Genomic DNA, 23,868 nt, shown 5'->3' on the forward strand with positions numbered 1-23,868 from the left:
TGAAACAACCACTATTTTTCCACCTAACTGACTTCATCTCTGGCCATGTTCTCTATTCTGAAATGCAATGAGAAGAGATCTTCAGTGACGTTAGGCAAAATATGTTTCATTTTTACCCCACATCTGGGGAGATGTGCTTACATAGCCATGACTTGTGTAGTACATGGACAATAATCTCCAGGACCTTTTCTACAGCAGCAGCTGACATCACTGCTCCACAATCCTTTGTCTGTATTCTAGCTTTACTATCTTAAAATTTTCTCTAATTATATCTTGTTTCCCAAGTTATCTTAGTAATTTATTAAGATCTTGCTCATTTCTGATTGCTCTTACTTCACAGGCCTCACTAAAATAAGCCAAAAGCTTGTCTTCAGAGAACATCTTTTGCAACAGCTTCTGCAAAAGGGATAACCATTCAGGCTGGTCAAGCCAATAAAAGACTGTGTAATGTTTGACAGACACGACTGGAAAAATGAGACTTGGAAAATGGCTTGACTAGGTACTTCAAGAAGAAGGCAGCCCCTACTGAAGGAAACTAGTAGCAGATTCAAAACAAAAAAAAAAAAACAAACAAAAAAAAACCCAGAAAGATTCTTCACACAGTAGATGTCTGTTTGCCAGATGTGGGTGCTAAAATTTTACACTAGTTGAGAAAGAATCTGATTAAGTTCATGAAAAAGAAAACCAGCAAAGGTTACTTTTTACTAAGGAAATAGAAAGATACTGCCTTTGGCTAAGACAATTTCTTATTTCCACATCGCAGGAGACTGAGAAAGCATTAGGACTGCCTGCTCAAGACACATATTCTTCAATACTTATTAATTTCCTGCTGTGAATGTGATAATAACAGACTTTAGTTTAATTCTTCTAGCACCTCTTACTGCTCTACATAACTTGCAGTTTTAAACCTTCATATGCAGAAACATTACCTAGATATTAAGGAAAATCCAAATGCTTAGCTCTAAACACACACTGAAATATATATCCCATATCATATATATTTAATTTTCCCAATCTGTGATCCAAAAACCAAAAATAAAATACAGCTTTACTAATATATTATTATCATTCACTTAATAAGCTATTGTGGTAACTTTATTGTCACAGCTTTATTTAGCAGTGATTTTACCTGAAGCAATATTTTCAATTAATTTCAATACATTTTGGCTAGAGACTTGAAGCATTGCATTGGAAAGAACATTTAAGATCATCTAGCCCAACTCCCCTGCAATGGGAAGGGACACCTTCCTAGGCCAGGCTGCTCAGAGCCCCATTCAACCTGGCTTTGCACACTTCCAGGGACAGGGCATCCACCACTTCTCTGGCAAGCCTCAAGGTAAAGAACTTCTTACTTACATCTAATCTAAACCCTCCAAAAATTTAAAGTCACTACCCCTTGATAATGTCTTGATAAAAGCACCAAGTAGGACACTACCTATTCAGTAAATAATGTATTTCCACCAATTTTTCATCAGTTCAAGTCAATTGACTTCGACTAGCATCAAAAAACCTAAAAAAAAGTGCTTAGGATAAGGTTTGGGTTTGGTTTTTTTCCCCCTGAAACATTTCTAATAAGAGGTCAAAACAGTTTCAAGAGTCAACTGCTACAAAGATGTGTCACAATAATGCCAATTTACTAGTCTCCTCTAAAAACAACTAATCAATCATCTAATGTTCAACTCTGCTACAGCTAAGTCAAAAAAATAAAAATTGTAGGACTTTGGCTGTTAAACGATTTTTTTCATCAAGCCATTCTGGTTAGCTTTATAGATAAAAACCTTTGAACTGAAAATAGACATCCTTAGTCTTCCATCTCTTTTCTCCATTGCACTGTAACACCCAAGGTCACACTACTAGTAGCATTAACACAGATGTGCATTTGGATATGGCATTGCTACATTTTAGCTATCTCCTTTTCCCAGCCTATTCATAATTGTGTCTATATTTATCCTTGTGTAAAGAGAAATGGGTTGGTGTTTCTCTTGAAAATGTTGTTTTCAGCAATGGTCCACTAATGAATATGCTAATCTTTCTACACCAAGGGAATAAATTTTCACTTGGAAAATAGCTTTTGAAATTACTGAATTTCAATTCAAAGTCCATTACTGTATCCACTTTGAGCTATTACCTCCAGAGATAAACTTCTTTTATTTAGTGTCAAAATATTTGCAAAAATTAATTAACTGCAGAAAAATTGATGTTTATCTAGTAAAAGATTCAGATTCAGTTTCCTGATAAGAAGCACCACTCTTAACAGAGTTGCTAGATGCTACCAGTATAAGTCACAACCTTCATTTGTATTTTAAGTGATTAAAAGCTGATTATGGAAGCTGAGTAATACCATGAAACAGATACCAACTACAGGTTAATATCTATTTAACATGTAGAAAGATCTTTGGCTGCAAGCTTAAAGTATGTTCTTGAAAACAGAAGGTGGACATACTTCTTTTTATGGATGAACATTTACTCTTGAAGTTGCATCCAAGTTGCATCCAAGTTCAAGACATCCACCTTTGGGAATTTAAAGTTTATTTATTTAAAGATAAATAATCAGCAACCTAATTTCCAGATTTTAGTAACCTAATCCTGCAAACATTCAGTCTGCCCTGCCCTTGACTTAGGAATAGCCAAAAATTTCCTTGCATTTTTGCAGCTCCTATATAATACCAATGTAAAGCAACAGTATAAAGAGCAAGTAGTGTTTCACTACACTGTCCATGCATTATTAACAGTGATCTCTAACACCATGAAGCGCAGGAGAGAGCTGGCTAGGATAAGAAGCCATCGAAATGACAGGAAAGGGGGATTGAGATGGAAAATGGGAATATGGAGAAAATTCCACTGCCAGAGAAGGAATGAGAACTGAGGCTGAGACTGAACTGAGAATCAAAAATATTCATTTGGGTAACTGGAGTGTATTTTTACTCACTACTTGATAGGGGTGGGTACTATGCATCCTTTCTCCCTAGAATGTGTATATATGAAGTAACAGAAAACCATAAAGTATAAAATGGAGACTGTAAGTTCCCTGAAGTAATTTCTGTCATAGTGGTTATTAGTCACTCAGATCTAGAAAATCCTTGTAAGTAGAAAGAGCATACAAAGATGTTCCCATACAACTGAACAAGAAAGATTACACTTTCTCCTTTGAAGAGGAGTCAAAAGGTATGAGATTACCTTTCCCAGAACGTTAATAAATAAGCCATTGAAAATACAAAACTGATTATTCTTCCTGAAAAATATAAAGAGACTGCAAAAATCACTTCTACACAGAGGGAAACACCTGGGGCAATTCCAAGAACAAATACAGGCTGGGTGGAGAAATTATCAAGGCCAGCCCTGGTAAGAAAGAGTTGGGGCTGCTGGTTGACAGGAAGCTCAGTGTGAGCTGGCTCACATTCTAGAAAGCCAGCCACATCTTGGCTTGCATCACAAATAGTGTGGTCAGCAGAACAATGGAGGTGATTCTGGCCCTCAAAGAGACCCCAGCTGGAGTTCTGCATGCAGCTCTGGGACCACAACAAACGACCTGCTCAAGTGGGTAAACAGAAGGCCAAGAAAAAGATCAGGAGGCTGGAGGACCTCTCCCGTGGAGACAGGCTGAGAGAGTTGGAGTTGTTTAGCCTGGAGAAGAGAAAGCTTCAGGGAGACCTTATAGCACCTTCCATTACCTAAAAGGGGCTACAAGATGTTAAGACAAGGCTTCAAACTGAAAGAGGGTAGGTCTAGGCTATATAAAAAAGAAATTCTTCATCATGAGGGTGGTGGGACACTGGAATAGGTTGCTCAGAGAAGTTGTAGATATTCCTGGAAATTCCAGACCTTCCTGGAAATATTGAAGATTGGATGTGGCCCTGAGAACCCTGGTCTAGTGAAAGACCATGTCCATGGCAGGGTGTTGGACTAAACTATCTATAAGGTCCCTTCCAACATTTCTATGATTCTATGAACACTAATACTAAATGCTTAGCAAACAAAACAGGAATGATGGTGTATCTAATATATATTTATATATGATGAAAAATATGTAGGCTTATTCCCATTATTGTAGGCAGCAAATATTAGATTTTAACCTGAGTACCTTCCGAAGACAAGATGTACCTTTAAGAAAGCAGCATAATACAAACTGGCAAGGTCAAGATACCTTGCTTCTGGCTTTTTATAGCATGTCTTTCCTCACAATTACTTTGCAGCACTACCTCTAGAGATCAGATATGGTATTTGAAGATAAATTAAAACTGGATTAATTTGAGGGAGGTTCTCTGGTCCAATTCCATCTCCAAACAGGTCCAGATTCAAACTACATCTGACTGAAATCATAATTCCCCCTGCATGGAATCTCTTCTCTTCCTTGTAACATGAGAATACCCACATAGCTGGAGGCAACCAAAGCTTCAAGCCTTTTGACATGGATATCAGTGGCAAAGGTTGATTTGGCGAACTCCAGTGAAGTGAATGAAAGGTCAAAATGAGCTTTGGGTTTGAGCCTTATGATATTTACGTTAAAAACATATCTTCTGAGTTTAATGATCTTCGCTTTGGCTTCTGTGACAGCATCAGAGAAACCCCATATTTACAAACCTGTTAAAACATGTTGTTTAAAAGGCTGAGTTTTGCAAGCAATAAATATCCTGTTACTAGTATACTACCAAAATCAGAAGGAAATATAACACTCCCCACATCTGAGTCCATACATTGTTATCATCAGCATTTAAAATTCTCCCAATCAGTCAGCTTTTTTGCAGAGAAGGTTTGCAAAAATGCAGATTTAAAAAATAAAAATAAATATTTTTAAAAATAATAATCAGGTCTTATTTTTCTCAAAACAAAAAAACCACAGAAATATTCAGTGTTTTAATTTTTCTATTATAGCCAGATTTTCCTGTGCAATGTTTCTTTTATTAACTATATTCAAATGCAGTTAAAGCTTGGTAGAAAAATCAGTCTGAAAATTAAGACACTGTATCACCAACTCACATGTATTGAGTTAATTTTGGCAGATAGCAGGCTCTGAAAACAGCAGTTTATAATGGAAATGACAACACCATATCAGCAAGAAGGGTATCACTACAAAAGGAACATTCAAAATCATTATTTTCAGTTGAGTAGAATAGGGCAGTTTGTGAGCAGGAATGTGGAAAAGCTCTTACATGCTACTTTTCTGATGCCTTTGGGAAAAAGAAACTAAAAATCCTTCAAATTACATAAAGGGCTACTCGAACAATAAATGTAAATAAACCCAAAGACAGATTATCAATAAGTAATACACAAAACCTGAAAAAGCTCATCTATATAAAAAGAAATTCTGCTAAGCTATTTCAACATCATATCTGTTCTCAAAATAAGTGCCAGCTAACCAGACTGGGTACTTAACAGTTTCTGCAGTGCTGTGGAGAACAAAGCAAGAATCACTTGTGAAAAGTCACGCAGCCTCCTTAGCAGCCTTATGACCATAATCTACCTGATCATGAAGCAAGCCATTGAAGTATATTTACATGTTTCCTGACTTACTCTTCTTTCAATTTCTTTCCTGTCCCAAAACCTTTGTAGTCTAAATAACAAAGGTACTCCATGTTTATGTATTATACCTACTGGGTGACCACATCTTTGCTCATTGTACAGTATGTTACATTCTCTGTAATGCCTGTCATTATTCTTCCTGACTTCACTAACTTTTTCTAGCTGAAGCATTTAAGATTAATGAGGCGTTCGTTCTCAATCAAGGCACTTTATATGAATTCAGTTACACTTTCAGGATCCATGCAGATGTCTTATTAAATATAATTTTATTTTTTTATATTGTTTTGGGGGATTGATTTATGGCCACTTTTGCCCATTAGCATAGACCATTCTGTATCACTCTTCTATTTTGTCAATAACTGTTATCTGGACCTACTGCCTAGTAGAATATAAAGATGTATTATGTATCATGAATGCAGGTATATCCTAGAGGGTGAAAATTTGACATAAAGTATTGCAAAGCATACTTCTTCAGCTACTTAAAATTCCGAAACTGCAAAAAAACAGTATGCTCTGAATCTCAAAATTGGTTTTCTCTGATAATATAAATTTGAAAAGCCATCAAGGAAAAGTCTGGCTCTGTCAATCTAAATCCTTATAGGTATTTTTTGATTTTCATATTTTAATGATGTTCATAGTTGGGATCCACACATAATAAAGTCTGATTTAGCTATTAAGACAACTCTCATTCCTACAGTGCTCTCATGTTTCCCTGCTTTGCAAAGTCATACTGATATACATAAACCTAACAGAGACCAAATTTTCCATGAAGTTAACATAACTGCTGTGATTTTAAGAAAATGTCATTTAACAGAATTTAAAACAATTTTTTTCAGCAGAGGAATAAGAAGGAATATTTTCTCCTAAGAAATGAACTCTGAAACAAGGTTGTACCAATGTTTCATAACTTCCATTACATTCTTCATTACATGAAACTTTCTTTCTCATTGTTTTCCAATCAAACTTCTCTTCAGGATTTAATGCCTTAGCCAGAAGGGACCTTCTCAGATGGGTCATCTTCAGCTTAATCTCCTTCTCCTATGAATCAATATGAAGTATAGGGAAAACAATTTCAAACATCCAGGAAGCTGGACTTTCAGGGAGTCAGTATTTCCTAATAAGTAAATCTTCCCATATTATTCACTCTTCTGAGATAAAAAATGTAAATTCTGGAAGGCATGTGTATATGTAATTCCCATAGAGAGTCAAATCTGTTTCAGATCTTCTGCAACAGCTGCAGGTTTTAGCAATGACTATCCAGAACAAAAATTTAGACCAATGTGATTTTTCATTTAATTAATGTAGAAACTTGAAGTCTCAACTGTGTCAGTTGGAATGCAGAATACACTCACACTATATTCCTCTAGAAAAATAAAAGGTTGTGCAAATAAGGAATTTTCTTTAATTTTATATCCCTCTCCAGAGAGACTTATGGTACTACATTGCAAGTTAAAATACAATTAAAATAATATATGTAAAACAACAGGTATAGAAAAGACATTTTTTGTTTAGTTTTGGTCAAAAAAAGTGTAGCCAGGATGGAGACATGTAGAGAAAGACCATACAGATAACCAAAGGACTGGGAAGTCATTTGTCCAGACATGAGTAAAGCCTTAGGGGAGACTTGATCAGGTTCTGGTATTTAAAGGGTAGCTACGAAGAAGATGGAGATGCCCTTTCTTACAAGGAGTCAAATGGAAAATATGAGAGGTAATGGGTACAAGTTATTCCTGGAGACAATCTGATTAGACACAAGAGGAAAAAATTTCACAGCAAAACTACTGCAATAACCTCCCAGGAGAACAAGTAAATTTCCCTACACTGGACACTTGAAATTAATCTGACCAGGGGGTTAGGCCATCTTGTCTATTCTGTGATTTTGCCAAGAGGTGTTGAACCAGATGATTCTTGAGGTCCCTTTCCAACCTGGTAATCTACGATTGCATGAAAAAATAATGAAAATTTAAAAATTTATTCAGAAAATAAATATATGCATTTAATTCAAATGAAGCATAAAACTTTAGGTTGCAGGTTGGTAGGACTAACTTGAATTGCTGATTTTTAACAGGGAAGGTCGCACTTTGGGATAGCCATATATTTAATTCATTTATATTTAAGTCATTTTCAATGCACAGAAGATTGGTTAAAAGAGAACCATATTATCTCAAGTATAATTCTAGGATTAGATAAAAGTATTGTACTATTTTGAAGTGAAAGCTGTTAGGATAATCTAAGGTTATCATCCAAACTCTGAAGGGACAGAAACATTATCCTAAAATCACAAATAGGATGAAATACATATCAGCAATTATTATCATGCTGATGTCAGGACTGAGGTTCTACACAAGCAAAAATATATTACAATATTTAAGTTGGATGCCAAACTAATAAAAGTTTTCCCCAAAGAAAACCACAGCCACATTGTTTGCAATGAATAATACTATCCAAACAAGCAAAAGAGAACTACAGAAAAAACAAAATTCAGTATCTACTTTATCATTCTGCCTCAAGGCACAATCAAGCCTTCTTCAACTATTCCTGAAAAATGATTCCATAATATGTTTTTAAAAATCTCAAAGAAGTAGCTTCTCTATTAAATCTCCGTATATCCTAGCCCTGTTGTTCACTAGTTTCAGAAATAAAAAATCATAAAAATTCATAAAAATTCCTGGTATTAACTTCTGCTGATGCAGCTTAAAGTCTCTACAAGTCATCTTGTCCCTAAAAGACAAGACCGAGATTCCCTTTCTTAGAAGGAGTCATGTGGAAAATATGAAGGATAGTGGGTACAAGTTATTCCTGGAGACAATCTGATTAGACAGAAGAGGAAAAAATTCCAGAATGGCAATTGTTTACGTTACTCTTAATCATACACACATAATTTTACATTACAGAATGTGATTTTTTTTTCTTTCTGCCTTCTCTTCACTACACTAAGAAAATTATACCTTTTCAATCCTCCCTTATGGAATGGTTGAAATCTATCAGGAATGATTAAAAGAATTTTGCTTTCTTGCAATTTCAGTTGCAACTCCTGTATATTACACCATGGTATTCTGAACATTTTATGTCTACTGTTACAGTTTTTCAGCTGGACTCTTACCAAAGCTGAAAAGAGCATACAGTTTGTTCTATGGATTTTTTTTTACAAGCATCCTCGTGTCATGTTTCAGATTCTATAAATTGATGACATGTTCTCTTTGTGACTGGAGTGGTCACAACTGCAGCTGGCAATAGGAACTACTGCTTAGGTGGAGTCTGCCATATTATGTGTGCCTAGCTGACAACTCATAAATAATCTCCCTATCTCTGCTGAACTTCACATGATTTATTTTTCAATAAAGTTTAACACTCTGGAAGCATCACATTACATAAACTCTCCCAGTTTTTGTGCAATAATCTTGAATTGCTTAAAACAGACCAGTTTAGATTTCCACATATGAACCATAATGACATGAAAATGATGCCCAGAAATTTATTCTCTTAATGGTGTTAAGAGCCCTATGAGAATGATGGTTGGTGGTCTGAGATATTAATGTTGAGAGAAATATATTTTAACAACAACAAAAATATATTTGCCAAACATATTGCTATGTGTTTGGCAAATATTATTTTCATCATCTCTCTTCTGCCACTGCCAATATCAGAATTTAAAACACCATCAAAAGCATCTGAAAATCAGGATTCATGAAAACTTTTGCTTATTCCTTACTCCCATGATCTGCCACAGCAAAAAAATCAGTGTCCTGTCCTTCAATAGACACCTCTTAGCATTCTGGCATTGTCTAGGTTTTTATAAATTGATAGATTCAGCACTTGTTCAATATTTTTCTTGTTATCTGAGATAGGCTGACTGCCATCTACTTCCTCGCATCATCTGTTCTGTATCTTTTAAAAAAACAACATCATATTTTCCAGGCTGATGTCACCTCATCTAAGCTATGCAAATTCTTGCAAACACTAATAGCTCTGAGATTGCTACTACTGCAAGATCAGCATGTCAAAACTTTTGAAAGACCATATTATAAAAAAGTTAATTTGTTATTATTCATGTGTTTGTATTTAACAAAGCATTATTCACTTTCCTGAAGCAGCAAGATTTCTGCTATTTATCTTGGGTAGCAGATGACTACTACCTATTGCTCCAACATTTTGCAGGTGAAAAAGAACATGTGAATAGCATGGAGTAACAAAGTGAATGTAGTAGCATGTGAATGACATGTAGTAACAAAGACTAGAAGACAGCAGACAAGAGGACAAGTTTGTAAGTAAACAAACTGTTCAATATTTCATTAAAACTTTCCAACCTAATGATGACTTAAGGCAAAAAGATGGAATTTTATTCCACAGGCATATTTGAATGAAGGACTCTCTTGGGGTACAAATTCATTTCATTCAGGTTACCAAAACAAAGCTACAGAAAGATGATTTTGTAGCTTTAACAATTCAACTGTACAATAATCAATACACACAAAAAATCACATCAGTTCAGTTAAATATATGACAGGTAAAGCTTACATTAAAAAATTGTCCAACTGTCCAAATATCCAATAACAAGCATGGTCTAGTCTTTGCATGGTGAAAATGGTGCTCACTTTCAGTCCTATTATCTTCTTGTTAGCTAACTTAAAAAGTGCAGAAATACACTGAGCCTTCTCTACAGTTTATAGAGTGTGCTTGTGGAAATCTAAACTGGTCTGTTTTAAGCAATTTAAGATTATTGCACAGAAACTGGGAGAGTTTACGTAATGTGATGCTACCAGAGTGTTAAACTTTATTGAAAAATAAATCATATGAAGTTCAGCAGAGATAGGGAGATTACTTATGAGTTGTCAGTTAGGCACACATAATATGGCAGACTCCACCTAAGCAGTAGTTCCTGTTGCCAGCTGCAGTTGTGACCACTCCAGTCACAAAGTGAACATGTCATCAGTTCTAAAACCTCATCACATAAAAATTTTATTCAGCTGACTCCCATATGGTCTTGATATATCATTCACTACTTCTTCTCATCTCCTGAAATAATTTGGCTAAAACAGTACTTTCCCTTAAATTCAGATTTTTCTTATTATGAGAAACTTATATGCATCATATGAGAATAACCCCAAACTTATCAGTAAAATGTGAATAATTCTTCTCAAATTAATGTTTTCCACAGATGTTAGTATAAGTGACTCATCAGACACTTCACTTTTGTTCTTATCATTCACTTGCTCCTGCCATCTAAATGACCACTTCAAGATTATTTGTAACCTTAAAACCTAAGAACAATTTTAGAATCTTTCTACGACACATAATTAAGATATTTTAAGACTGGATTTTGTTTTACAATTCTTTCAGTGACTTTTAAAAAATGTACTAGAGTTGAAAGACACTCCTAATTTCCACTCAGATATGTTATTTTTATATTGTAGTTAATAACAGGTCCCAAGGCATATCTTAAATTTTTCAGTGTCTTTAACAAAAAACATGTGATTTATTCAATGGTATTTCATGTGAATTATTAAATGGTATTTCATGAATAAGGATCTGCTCCTTAGAACTTCCCTACTTCCACACCATAGTTGTAATTTCCCTGAAAGAAATTAAATTTTTTCAGTTTTTGATAGAGTAGCAGGGCTTCCTAACCCTGTTTGTTTAACCGATAATTAAATTCTGAGCTCATAACAACAGACTTACACTTTTATCCTTGATATTCCCCTGAATCTAGAACAACAGTCACAAAATTATTTCAGAAGATCCCCAAATTTACAACTGCCTGAAAAGGAAGCTATAATAGGGTATTCTAGTAATCAATGAAACACAAAAATTGAATTCTACCTATTTAGGAGAAGTCTCACATTTTCTCTCTTTTACATGCATTTTAATTTTCAGTTTTGCTCAAACACTGTTTTTTACAGAACTATATCCTGTTAGCCAATCCTTTTCAGGAGTCTAAGAAACTACTGCAAGTTTGTGTATCAAAACGCCATTACATTTTACACTCAAATATTCTCGTATTTAACAAATAGTTTTTCCCCAGCAAGCATGATCAGAAAAAATACACAGGCTACATACCACATGAAATAATGCATATGCTACCTTCCCCCCCCCCCCTTAATCTCTTTTGTGTTAGATAGATAAACAACTTACAGCTGTCCAGGCTTCTTTTCTGCATCGAGAACACAACCACTCATTATGGATTTCAAGAGAAGGAACACCATAGCAACCTAGAATAAGAGAGCTGGATTGATTATTATATTCTGCCTTTTAATCAAGGATGTAATACAATTATTTCAATTATATATAAATACAATTCAATTATACATAAATTTTAATAAAACACATCTATCATGTCACAAAGGAGATTTTTACAATCTAGGCTTACTAATGTCATAGTCTATAAAATACATCTTCCCAAAACCTAAATAAAAAGAACCCACAAAAACCCTCATAAGAAAACCAAAACAAACACCCAGTAAATGAAACTGGACAAGAAAAACTCCAAGCACTCCAAAGAACAAAATCACAATGAATTTCTTATTTTTGTCATTGCGGTATCATATCACCAACTCTCCCTGAAGTAAAATTGTGACTTAATGTACTGACATTTATTCTGGGCAAATATATTTCTAAATATCTCGTGGACTTCTTAGACTTAACTATTACAGTTCTACTTTTCAAGAGTTCTATAGTTTTACTATACAGTTCTACTATTACAGTTCTACAGTCTTTAGGAGATACTGCAGAAAAATCCATGCATTCATCAGTTACTCTTGCAATAAAAAAGAATGCTAAGTGAAGGAAAATACTGCACACCCAAATTTAACAGTAATATTCACAAGTCCTCCAGGAGAATTTCACCCTAACTATTTAATAGGATACAATACCATTGGACAGTGATTTAAAATAGAGAAGCAAAAGAGTAATTAAATCACTAGAACAGAAAAAAGAATCAGAAGTTTCTGATCATTAAAAATTTACATGACAGTTAATTCTTCAATATTTTTACAGCAACTATAAGTCACAGAAAATGTAATGCAGTTTTCAAAAAAAACTAGCCAGTGACTGAAGCATTACAAATGGAAATGTTCTTCAAGTACTTTTAAAGACATTCTAGAAGCCTAGCTAACTATTATTTATCAATAAAGCAAAATTTAAAATTACATTTCTGGCAACAGAACAATTAGATTATTTACTTGCATGAACCCGTACACAACACTTTGCACATGAAATCAGAAGACTTGTTCCATCTTCTTCAACAAAGGCATTTGATGGATAGTTTTCAGTGTTTTCTTCACTATAAATAAAACACATCTCTGGAATAAGAGGTTTAGTCTTCACACTTTCTGCTGTCAATGTTTCTGCTGAGTTTGCTTCGCTGAAACTAGGACTTTCTTCATCCTGATTGTCTGGCTGGAAAATAAACAAAATCTATATTTAAGTAAAAGAAAGGAGGGTTTTACTCTTCCTTGTGACAATGATAAAACTATTCCACCCCTCCCAACTTTCGTACTAAGTATAACAGTTTCATAAGAAAATTAACTGCTTCTAAGTATTTATCATAGTCATCCTATCTTGATTGCTCCAAATAACTATGACATCTGGAATAGCACTCAGCCTGCAAACCAGTGTTATTGCAGTGGAGTTCAGTGGTACTGTAACCTCTTGGGCCATTTAACTCAGTCCAGTGCAATAAAGGCTTTTTTCCTGGTCCCCATGCTGAGGAAATTCCAGTTTAGCACCTTCCAAATTAGCAGCATTTTTATTGGCCATTTGACACAGTAATTCCCACAAGACAGCATCAAACAGTGCTCTGCATTAGACTGTTTCCTAGGTAATATTTTTCCTCAGAAGGCCTAAGTACTGTGAAAACACTTATTTCCTCAACACTGAACAAAGGCAGCATAAAAGAGGCCCTGATAAAAAGTATTTGGAGAAAGACATATAAGGAAATAGCTAGAAGATACAAATCTACCTGGGTTCACCACACCAAAAGGGAAAATACACACACACACACACACACACACACACACACACACACACATAACACAAGCCCAGCACAAATGGTAGTAGGAGGTATACAGCCTCTGCAGCCAAGGATAGATGCAGGTGAACAAAGTATCAGTTCTAATTTTAATGCAAGTGAGTTTTTTACCTCTCTTACTAATTAAATACTTAAGTTTATGTTTTTCATAATTTCTTTGAAATTAAGTAGCCAGGCAGCTATTTTACACTTCATCCAGAAGCTGTGAGAATCTTGCTTACCTTATAGTATGGCATGAGAAGAGTGCAAACGGCACAGTGAGGTTCCTTTTTTGCACAAGCTGCATTGTATTCTTTTTCAGCATTGAAATTGGGTAGTCTCGTCTGCCACAGGTAGACCAGAGGCTTGGCCCATGCCTCTGACTCTTGAACTTTCTCTTCAATTAAGGTGGTTTCAAGCAGTTCTAAAAGAAAGCAAACAATGGCTATATTACAGTCATGGAAGGAAGATAAATAACAATGAATCTGTCATGTGCGCTAACAAAGGTCAAACAATCTTACAAGAAGTCTGTGTGCAAATGTGGACGCAGAAGTCTAAAGAATGTTGTGTTAGGAAAAACAATTAAGTGCTCTGACATGCTCAGACATGCTCTGACATCTCTGTCAAGAGCTGACTGCTCCATGTAAAGCATAAATAGCCCTACCATTTACAATTTGTATTCATATCAACAATATTATGTCTCACTCTCCCACGGTCTCTTTAATGCCTCCAAACTCTATCCCCTCTCCCTCCATGCACACAGCCCTAAATTACTTATGGATGGAACATATTGAGTCCCAGCAGCAGGGCCAGACAAATCACTCTACTTGCACAGGATGACACTTCACAAACTCCTCATGGAGAGTGACACTCATTTTCCAAAGGGGAAAAAAGGGCAAACGATATAGCCAGGGAGTAATGGGGAACAATCAGATCTAAGAAGTAGATGTATGTAGCAGAAACATGCTGGATCATATGGACAATGCCTATTAAATCTTCCACAATCAATGAAAAGGCATGTAAGTGTCAATCAGAATAATTATGTGAATGAGGACAGGAAAATGTGAAAATATTAGAATTAAACATTCAGACAACAAAAGCAATTTATAGTATACTGTCCTGTACTAATGATGTATTTAAGAAAAACTGTTCACTTTAGAAGAGGAAAATTCAAACACAGAGAAACATTTAAGTACATTAAGCTGATTCATCACATTCCTTCAGCCCATGACAGCTTTCTCGCTTTCTCCACTTTACGAAAAAGCAGAGGCTTTATGGATCTCCTATGATAAATGTCACACATTGCTACAAAACCACTATAAAATTGGCAACATTTTTATCAGTGTTGAATAAAATATCAACTAAAATCATTGTGTACAAGCAAGCCAAATGCAATAATAAAAAAAAATATATCCTGCATGTGGTTTTTAATCCATTTTTTATAGTTTCTCAAAAAAACTAATACCAACTCAATAAACATTTGCCAATAATCTGGGTAGAAGGGCACAAAGAAAACTGCAAAAAAGCTACCAGTATTTAGCAGTAGAGCTTTCTGGTGAAAAGCTCTATCTATCTCTAGCTATCTCACCTTCAAAAAGAACATCAGTGAAAGAAGAGCTGAACACGAGGAGAAGATGAACATATAAAATGCCAGCATTACTTCTATAACTTTTTTAACTACTTACTTTGTAAGTTAAAAGCTTAACTAAGTTTTTGCTTAAAAAAAGTCTGTCCAATCATATTTTTTCTACTGCTTGCAATTTTAAAGAACTGTAAAACACATAGCTCTGAAAATTATTTCTCTAGTTCTCTTTCTATCTGTTTAAATTTTCCTTTAAAGAGCCATCTTACAAGCAGCCTCAACTTTACAGGTATTTTTTTTAATTTTTCCTATTACATTACTTCCCTTCAGGAGCTTATACCATTATTTTAAATATTTTCATTATAGTTGTGACCTCACAGAAAATTCAGAGCTTGATTCTCCCTTATGAAGAAAACAAAGAGGCACACAGAATTGTTGTGAAGGTTTGTATTATCTTCAATACTTATGATCACCTTTGAAACTGACATCCTCCGACTGCACCACTCCTTACCACTGCTGAAGAATTCTCCCATGATAGTAGAAGCCTTTGCCCAGAACCTCACCCTATAGTGTTCTTTATTCAAAAATCTCTCTTCATATTTTTAGTCCTGAAACCCATTCTGGGTTGATAACTGAAGTTCTTTCATACAGGGTTCTGACTTTCAACTGCCTACAGCAGGCTGCTGAGTTCATTAGTATATTGGTTCTGGTTTTAATGAAAACAGTATTTACGCCTTAATTTCATATATACTCCATAATTTCAGTTCCCTCTAGTGTGATTTTTACAAAAGCTCTCCCAAACAAGAACTTGAAAAGAACATAAAACAAGAATAAAGCTGGCTTTAATAGCCTTTCATTGCTTTCAAGAGTTTGTATTTATTTTTGAACCTCATTCCAAAAGAAGCCAAGGACAAGATGTCATATGTATATGTACAAGACTCTATCTATTACAAACTCATAAAATTTTAACACTATTTTAATAAATTTATCTTCTCCTTTACATTATGTTTAGAGCACTTCCAGTTAGCTGCTGACTAGAAGCAAACGCTCCACATTTATTTACCTCTGATCTATAACATCTATAATTCTGAATTCTATGTCCTTCTAGGTTCCTTGAGGTGTGACTGTCTTCTCCATGATCCTTACTGCACTCTTGTGTCTCTGCATAAACTACACAAGCTCTCTGATATGATCCTCTGGTATATTACACCATGCAACCCCTCACTTCTCTCCACCACAAGAAGAAAGGAAAAATATCAATCCTCTTTTCAGAGGGAAGCTGCCTAATCCAGTACTGAAGGGTTCACTGACAGGATACAAATTACGAGAAGACAGAATAGACATTCCTAAGGATTACAAGCTTTGTCTGATACTCTCTTATCACTACTGTAAGACCAATAAATTTCAGTTCTCCTCCGGAATTTCCTAGTCAACCTTGAGCCTAATTATCATCTTTCAAAGACTTTGGAATTATTATTTAATGTCCTTTTAATCAACATTCACCCACCCACAGTGAAATAATTAAATTTCCAAAGAAACTGGTATTTTAAAAAAGTTACAGAGTACATGACCCCACTACAAAGCATGTACAAAACATGAAAATGCTCCCTTAAACAACTTCCTCACCAGGAAGGTGAGGAATGCAATCTTCTGCATAACTATTCTGCATCAGTAGAACTTAGGCAGTTTCATTTTGTGTGCTTTATTTTTCATGTGTGCACCAGCATCAGTGAGAGGAAGAATTTCCACATAAACTTCTCTGACAGTTAAAGTGCAGTTATCTTCCTGATTTCCATGTAGGCAGAGAAGTTATGCACCATAAACAAAACTGAGAATCTGGTTAACAAAAACAGGCAAGGAAATTAAAAGAAAAACCAGCTCTCCAACTGTTTGAGGGAAGGCATAGAGAATATAATTACTTGATGTAATAAACACCGCTGTCTTGGCACAATTAATGGCCTTTCTTCACTTGTTCATTTGATAATACCAATGTCCTACCGATATCCAAAAACACTGTGGAAAGCTAAAGAGATTTTTAGATTTTTTTTTCTGTTTATCCAGTGCTTCTCACTCCTTTTACTTTCTTAAATTACTCCTTTCATTACCTACTATTCAGTTGAAGAGCAATCAGTGGCTCAGCTTAAAATAAATTTATTTTCCTGACTCACACTTTTGCATGCGGTTTCAGGGTAGACACTCAATGGCTTCATGTGAGCTCAGTGTTTCTCTGATCAGATGTATCTATTAGAAGGGCACAAAACAACTGCTGCCCCTAACTAGCGACTTTCAAAATCCACCTTAACTGGGGATTCTCAAAATAAGAACAGAGAACAATTTGCAGTGTTCATACTGACTGAAAGATCTCAGAAACTCTACTGTCATAAGCAAGCCTACTTTTCAATTCAGCTGTGAATCAGTGCCAATTGCAAGTACTCAAAACCTGAAAAAACAGGTGGAAGCATCTGTTCCTACAGTGAGATACATTGCTCCCCACACCCCACCAAAAAACAAGCATCTACTTTATACAACCAGTATATAATGTTTCAAGAAACGCTATGAACATGACACTTCATTCATAATCTTACATATTGCCATTTTTCTGAAAGATCCTGAGAAGGGTCTCAGTTCTGGCACAGCAAGTTTTGATGAATAGTACCTTATGCAATGCTGCCAACCAACAACACTCTATGATATACACCATCATACAATCATGCCTTCATTGTGGTAACTTGGCCTTGCTCTAAGAGCACCTACCAATAGCCCAAGACTGGCAATTTGAAAGATAAAGGACAGCCAATGCAGTGGTGTGAAATATAATGTATGTCTATATAGAGCATTTTCTTTACAAAACACATGAAAAGGAGCTGGGGAATTGTCCTGGTTTAGGACAAATTAGGGGAAATCTCCAAAAGGGAGTCCCCTAAAAAAACAAACCTCCAACCACCCCTCCCCCAATACCAGGTTCGGGAAGGAATTCCTCGGAGGAGCAAAGTGGAAAATAAAACCTATTTAATGACAAGTAACAAAGGAACACTCCCCAACACAAGAAAAGAAAAAAAAAAACCAGGCAGTGCTGTGGAGGGTGCTGAGCTTCTCTCGCAGACTCTGGGGGGTCCTGGACGTCCCAGATCAGGTCCGGAGACGGTACAGTATCTTCAGGGGAGGGTAAGAAAGAGGGAACGAAAGAAAAGGAGGGGAAAAAAAAGAACAGCGCAGAAAGCAAGCAAGCAATGCCAGCAAGCAAGCAGCAAAAAGCAGCAGGAGCAAGCAAGCAAGCAGCAAAAAGCCAAGGTCACCCTCACCCCCTCCCTCCCCGCCCCGCCGCGGCAAAACGGCCGGGGGTGGGGGGGGGGGTGGGGAGAAAGGCGCAGATGCCAGACACAACACACGATATTGGGACAAAGGCTGTCACTCCACGACACTCCACCCCTTATCCCATATCATGAACACACAATAAAAACTTTCATTTCACTTACACCTTTGACACTTACGCATTCCTCTCATCTTACTTGCTCACACCTTTGACACTTACAGTTTCCTTCTGTCTCACATTCAACAAACAATGACATTCATATATGAGTCTCATCCTACAATCAGGTCTCCCTGAGGTACACACCGTGTTGTTCCATCTTTCTGCATTATCCACCATGTATAACCTGGTCCTTGAGCAAAGACAATCCCACGGATGGGTTTGTCTGTACTCGAGGCAGGGTTGATCCATACTGTCTTTCCCAACAAACCTCTGACATGGGCCACTGGGGCTTTATCCCCATCTACTATATTAAGGAGCTCAGACTGAGCAGGACCCGCTCGGTTGGTGGAACCTCAAGTGTTAACTAACCAGGTAGCCTTTGCCAAATGCTGCTCCCAGTTTTTTAAAGACCCCCCACCCAATGCTTTTAAGGTGGTTTTTAACAATCCATTGTATCTTTCCACTTTTCCGCAGCCCAAATTGGTTTTCCTCTGCGCTGCCAGTTCACCTCTTTCCATCTCTTCAGCCATCCCCATAGAGCGTTGGCTACCATCCAAGAATCGGTATACAAATAGAGCCTTGGCCACCTCTCTCTCTCTGCAATACCTAGGGCCAGTTGAATAGCTTTGATTTCGGCGAATTGACTAGATTCACCCTCTCCTTCAGTAGCCTCTGTGACCTGTCGAGTGGGACTCCATACAGCTGCGTTCCACCTCCGTTTCATTCCTATGACGTGACAAGAACCATCGGTGAATAGAGCGTAACGTGTTTCTTCTGCTGGCAACTGACTGTATGGCGGGGCTTCTTCAACCCGGGTCACTGGCTCTTGCTCCTCATCTGCAACACTAAAGCTCTCACCTTCAGGCCAATTTGTAATTATTTCCAGGATCCCACGGCGATTTAACTTCCCAATTCGAGCGCGCTGCGTAAAGAGGGCAATCCACTTACTCCAAGTAGCACTGGTGGCATGGTGGGTAGAGGGAACCTTTCCTCTGAATATCCATCCCAGCACCGGTAGTCGGGGTGCCAGAAGGAGTTGTGCCTCTGTACCAACCACCTCCGAAGCGGCTTGGACTCCTTCATAGGCAGCCAAGATTTCCTTTTCTGTTGGAGTATAGTTATCTTCAGACCCCCTGTAGCTCCGACTCCAAAATCCCAATGGTCGGCCCCGGGTCTCGCCAGGCAGCTTTTGCCAAAGGCTCCAGGACAGACCATGGCTCCCGGCTGCACAGTAGAGTACATTCTTCACATCTGATCCCGTCCTGACTGGACCAAGGGCTACAGCATGAGCGATCTCCTGCTTGATCTGGACGAAAGCTTGCTACTGCTCAGGGCCCCAGTGGAAGTCGTTCTTCTTGCGGGTAACCAGATAAAGGGGTCTCACAATCTGACTATACTCAGGGATGTGCATCCTCCAGAAATCTATAGCACCTAAGAAAGCTTGTGTTTCCTTCTTATCAGTTGGTGGGGACGTAGGAGTGATTTTGTTAATAACATCCGTAGGAATCTGACGCCGTCCGTCTTGCCACTTCACCCCCAAGAACTGGATTTCTCGGGCAGGTCCCTTGACTTTGCTCTTCTTAATGGCAAATCTGGCTTTCAGGAGAATGTGAATGATCTTCTCTCCTTTCTTGAACACTTCTATTACCGTGTTCCCCCAAACAATGATATCATCAATATATTGTAAATGTTCTGGAGCCTCACCCTCTTCTAGTGCAGCCTGGATCAGTCCATGACAGATGGTAGGACTGTGTTTCCACCCCTGGGGCAATCGGTTCCAGGTATACTGCACTCCCCTCCATGTAAAAGCAAACTGAGGCCTGCATTCTGCTGCCAGAGGAATGGAGAAAAACGCGTTAGCAATATCGATGGTCGCGTACCACTTTGCTGCCTTGGACTCCAGCTCGTACTGCAGTTCCAGTATGTCCGGTACAGCCGCACTCAGTGGCGGAGTCACTTCATTCAAGGCACGATAGTCCACAGTCAATCTCCATTCTCCGTCAGATTTTCGCACAGGCCAGATAGGGCTGTTAAAGGGTGAGTGGGTTTTACTGACCACCCCTTGGCTCTCCAGCTCTCGGATCATTTTGTGGATGGGAATCACGGCATCTCGATTCGTCCGGTACTGCCTGCGGTGCACTGTTGAGGTGGCAATTGGCACTCGTTGCTCCTCTACCTTCAAGAGTCCTACGGCAGATGGGTTCTCTGATAGTCCAGACAAGGTATTCAATTGTTTAATACCCTCTATCTCCACTGCAGCTATTCCAAAAGCCCACCTGAATCCCTTAGGATCTTTGTAATAGCCATTCCGGAGGAAGTCTATGCCCAAAATGCACGGAGCCTCTGGACCAGTCACAATCGGATGTTTCTGCCACTCCTTCCCAGGCAAGCTCACCTCAGCTTCTAACAAAGTCAACTGTTGTGATCCCCCCATCACTCCAGCAATGGAAACAGGTTCTGTCCCCACGTGTTCCGATGGCATTAAGGTACACTGTGATCCAGTGTCAACCAACGCTTCATAGGCTCTGATGTGCCAGGCCATCTGATCCACACCTTCCAAAAGACCCGGTTTTCCCGTGCCTCTTCCTGGCTAGAGGCAGGGCCCCTCTAAGCCAGATTGTCCTTCTTTCCTTGGGCGTGTGCCTTAGAAGTTCCTTCAAGGGGATCGGACATGTCATCATCATCATCATACTTAACATCTCGGCTATGAGCAACCGGAGCTGCTCTCTTTTTGCTGATACTTCCTATTTCCTTCAAATCACGCACCCATTGTGCCAAAGCAGCGGTGGGTTTTCTATCCCATCTCCTCATGTCTTCTCTAGACTCGTGCAGAAAGGCCCATAACTCAGCCCGTGGGGTGTACCTTCTCTGCCCATCAAAGGAGCGTCAACGTTGGGGCTTCTAACCAGGGCTTCTAATTTGTACAGCCGAGATTTGAATAAGGTCCTCCTTAATCTCTTCTCAGAGTTTCTTATGATTCTCCTCTATTTTGTCCTCTAGTTTCTGCAGTCGGGTTTCCACTGCTGCAATTCTGGCATGAGTTGGGCCGTGCACAGAATCTGCATACGCTCTAAGCTTCTTTGACACATCGAGCACAGTCTCATATGTATCATCCCGCTTCATTATTGCTAGGGCAGAAGCGTATTCAGGTGGCCCAAGTCGCACAAGTTTCTTCCCCATTACAGGTGTGCATGGTACCAGGTCCGGATCCCTACTTGTTATATCATCTGAGAAAATGAGCTCTGCCACCGCCATCTCTCTCAGGCGTTGGATTCCCTGTTCTATGGTCTTCCAACGTGTCTGCTGTATATAGAGATCATCTGCACATAAGTATCTTTGTGCTACACTATCCAGGACCTGTTCCCAGAGGCTGTGAGGGCTAGCCCTGCTCTTCATACCTTGATCAATGACAGGATCATGTGACAGGGATCCCAAATGCCTCGCTTCAGTACCATCCAAAATCGTAACCTCCCCTGCAGCATCCCAAAGGCGGACTAACCAACTAATTATAGATTCGTCAGGTTGTCGTCTGTAATCCTTTCTTAAGCCTCTAAGGTCCTTCAGAGAAAAGGAGTCAGTATTGGCTCCAGAACCTGTGCCCCTTGATGTGGCCTCTGATTTTGGTGAGGGTCCTTCTCCTGCATCGTCAACACAAGAAAAGAAAAAAAAAACCAGGCAGTGCTGTGGAGGGTGCTGAGCTTCTCTCGCAGACTCTGGGGGGTCCTGGACGTCCCAGATCAGGTCCGGAGACGGTACAGTATCTTCAGGGGAGGGTAAGAAAGAGGGAACGAAAGAAAAGGAGGGGAAAAAAAAGAACAGCGCAGAAAGCAAGCAAGCAATGCCAGCAAGCAAGCAGCAAAAAGCAGCAGGCGCAAGCAAGCAACCAGCAAAAAGCCAAGGTGCCCGGTCACCCTCACCCCCTCCCTTCCCGCCCCGCCTCGCCGCGGCAAAACGGCCGGGGGGGGGGGAGAAAGGCGCAGATGCCAGACACAACACACGATATTGGGATAAAGGCTGTCACCCCACGACAGGAATCTACCCTGACTTCTGTGTCTGCTGTAACCCACTGACTAATCAAGTCACTGACACTTCTTCACAATTCGGTGACATTAAGTCATGAACAGGACTCTGCACGGTGCACAACAGAACTTGTTGTGAATTCTGGTTTAACTTTTTTCAGCTTTTCATCATGAAACATACATTTCAAATTGATGAATAATCAAGACAAAAGTGAATAAATTATCCTTAGTATTCTTCCATACAGAAACTTTCAACTCAACTACAGTACAAAATACATCTCACCGTCAGTGAGAATTAAAGAAAAATACAGGATTTGAACCTGTTAGCCATGACAGGGAAATGTGCACCTCAATTGACAGCACTGTTCAAGAGATTGCACATTCATGCATAACACATAGACCCACTAACAAATATCAATGAAAGATATTTATTTTGCAAGTCTGTTAGTATGCACATGGTTTTTAAACACTCTTATATGAATGAAGTCCATTTCTAGTAACTTCTGTTATGTTTCTGGCTGTAAATATATCACACATTCATGGTGAAGTCTAAAACAGATTAATACCAGTCAAAAAATGTACTAACTGGATGATTGAATGCAGCCTATTCCTAAGTATGTAATAAAATCTTATTGTGACCACTAAGAGTGCTCAGAGAGCTTGAATACCCTAAACCTTCTGGGCATTTTTACTTCACTGCAAATATGGTTTTTGTGGCATTACTTTACCAGATACAATCCATAATCAGGTTAAATATTTTGTTTCCTAAGGGGTTAGACCAAGTGCTCTTTTTTCAGAAAAGCAGAAACACTAGATGCTACAATTATGACTTTAAACAAATGCATAGCAGCTGATATAAATCTTACTGTATCATATTGTGCTGATTTTGGCTGGGGTAGAGCTAATTTTCTTCACAGTATCTAGTATGGAGCTGTGTTTTGGATTTGTACTGAAAATGGTATTGATAGTATAGAGATGTTTTTGTTATTGCCAAATAGTGCTTGCACAGCATCAAGGTCTTTACTGCATCTTGTGCCACTGACAGTGAGTGGTACAAGAATATTTCAACTGTGTCCCCAATCTGGTTGGTGGGGGAGTGAGTGAGCGAGCAACAGTGTGTTAAATGTCAGATGGGCTTAAACCACAACACATATAATTCAGCCATAGTATTACTGACAGTACAAGGTGATTAGCAATGCTAAACTTGATGATAGTTCCTGCTATCATATTTGTACCTGAAAACAATATTTCTATAGGATCAATTAATCTC

At 38.2% G+C, this 23,868-nt stretch overlaps 1 protein-coding gene across 1 annotated transcript in view; it reads right to left on the reverse strand.

Moving 5' to 3' along the window:
* Window positions 1-23,868, reverse strand: part of KDM4C (lysine demethylase 4C) — a 245,200-nt gene that overhangs the window by 79,982 nt on the left and 141,350 nt on the right. The window contains exons 13-15 of the mRNA XM_050986882.1: window positions 13,768-13,949; window positions 12,699-12,915; window positions 11,653-11,729 (exon numbers count right to left, since the gene is read on the reverse strand). Coding sequence (XP_050842839.1) covers window positions 11,653-11,729; window positions 12,699-12,915; window positions 13,768-13,949 — 476 coding nt within the window. The remainder of the gene's footprint in view (window positions 1-11,652; window positions 11,730-12,698; window positions 12,916-13,767; window positions 13,950-23,868) is intronic.

This window comes from Serinus canaria, chromosome Z, assembly GCF_022539315.1.
Source record: "Serinus canaria isolate serCan28SL12 chromosome Z, serCan2020, whole genome shotgun sequence".
Lineage (NCBI taxonomy): Eukaryota > Metazoa > Chordata > Aves > Passeriformes > Fringillidae > Serinus > Serinus canaria.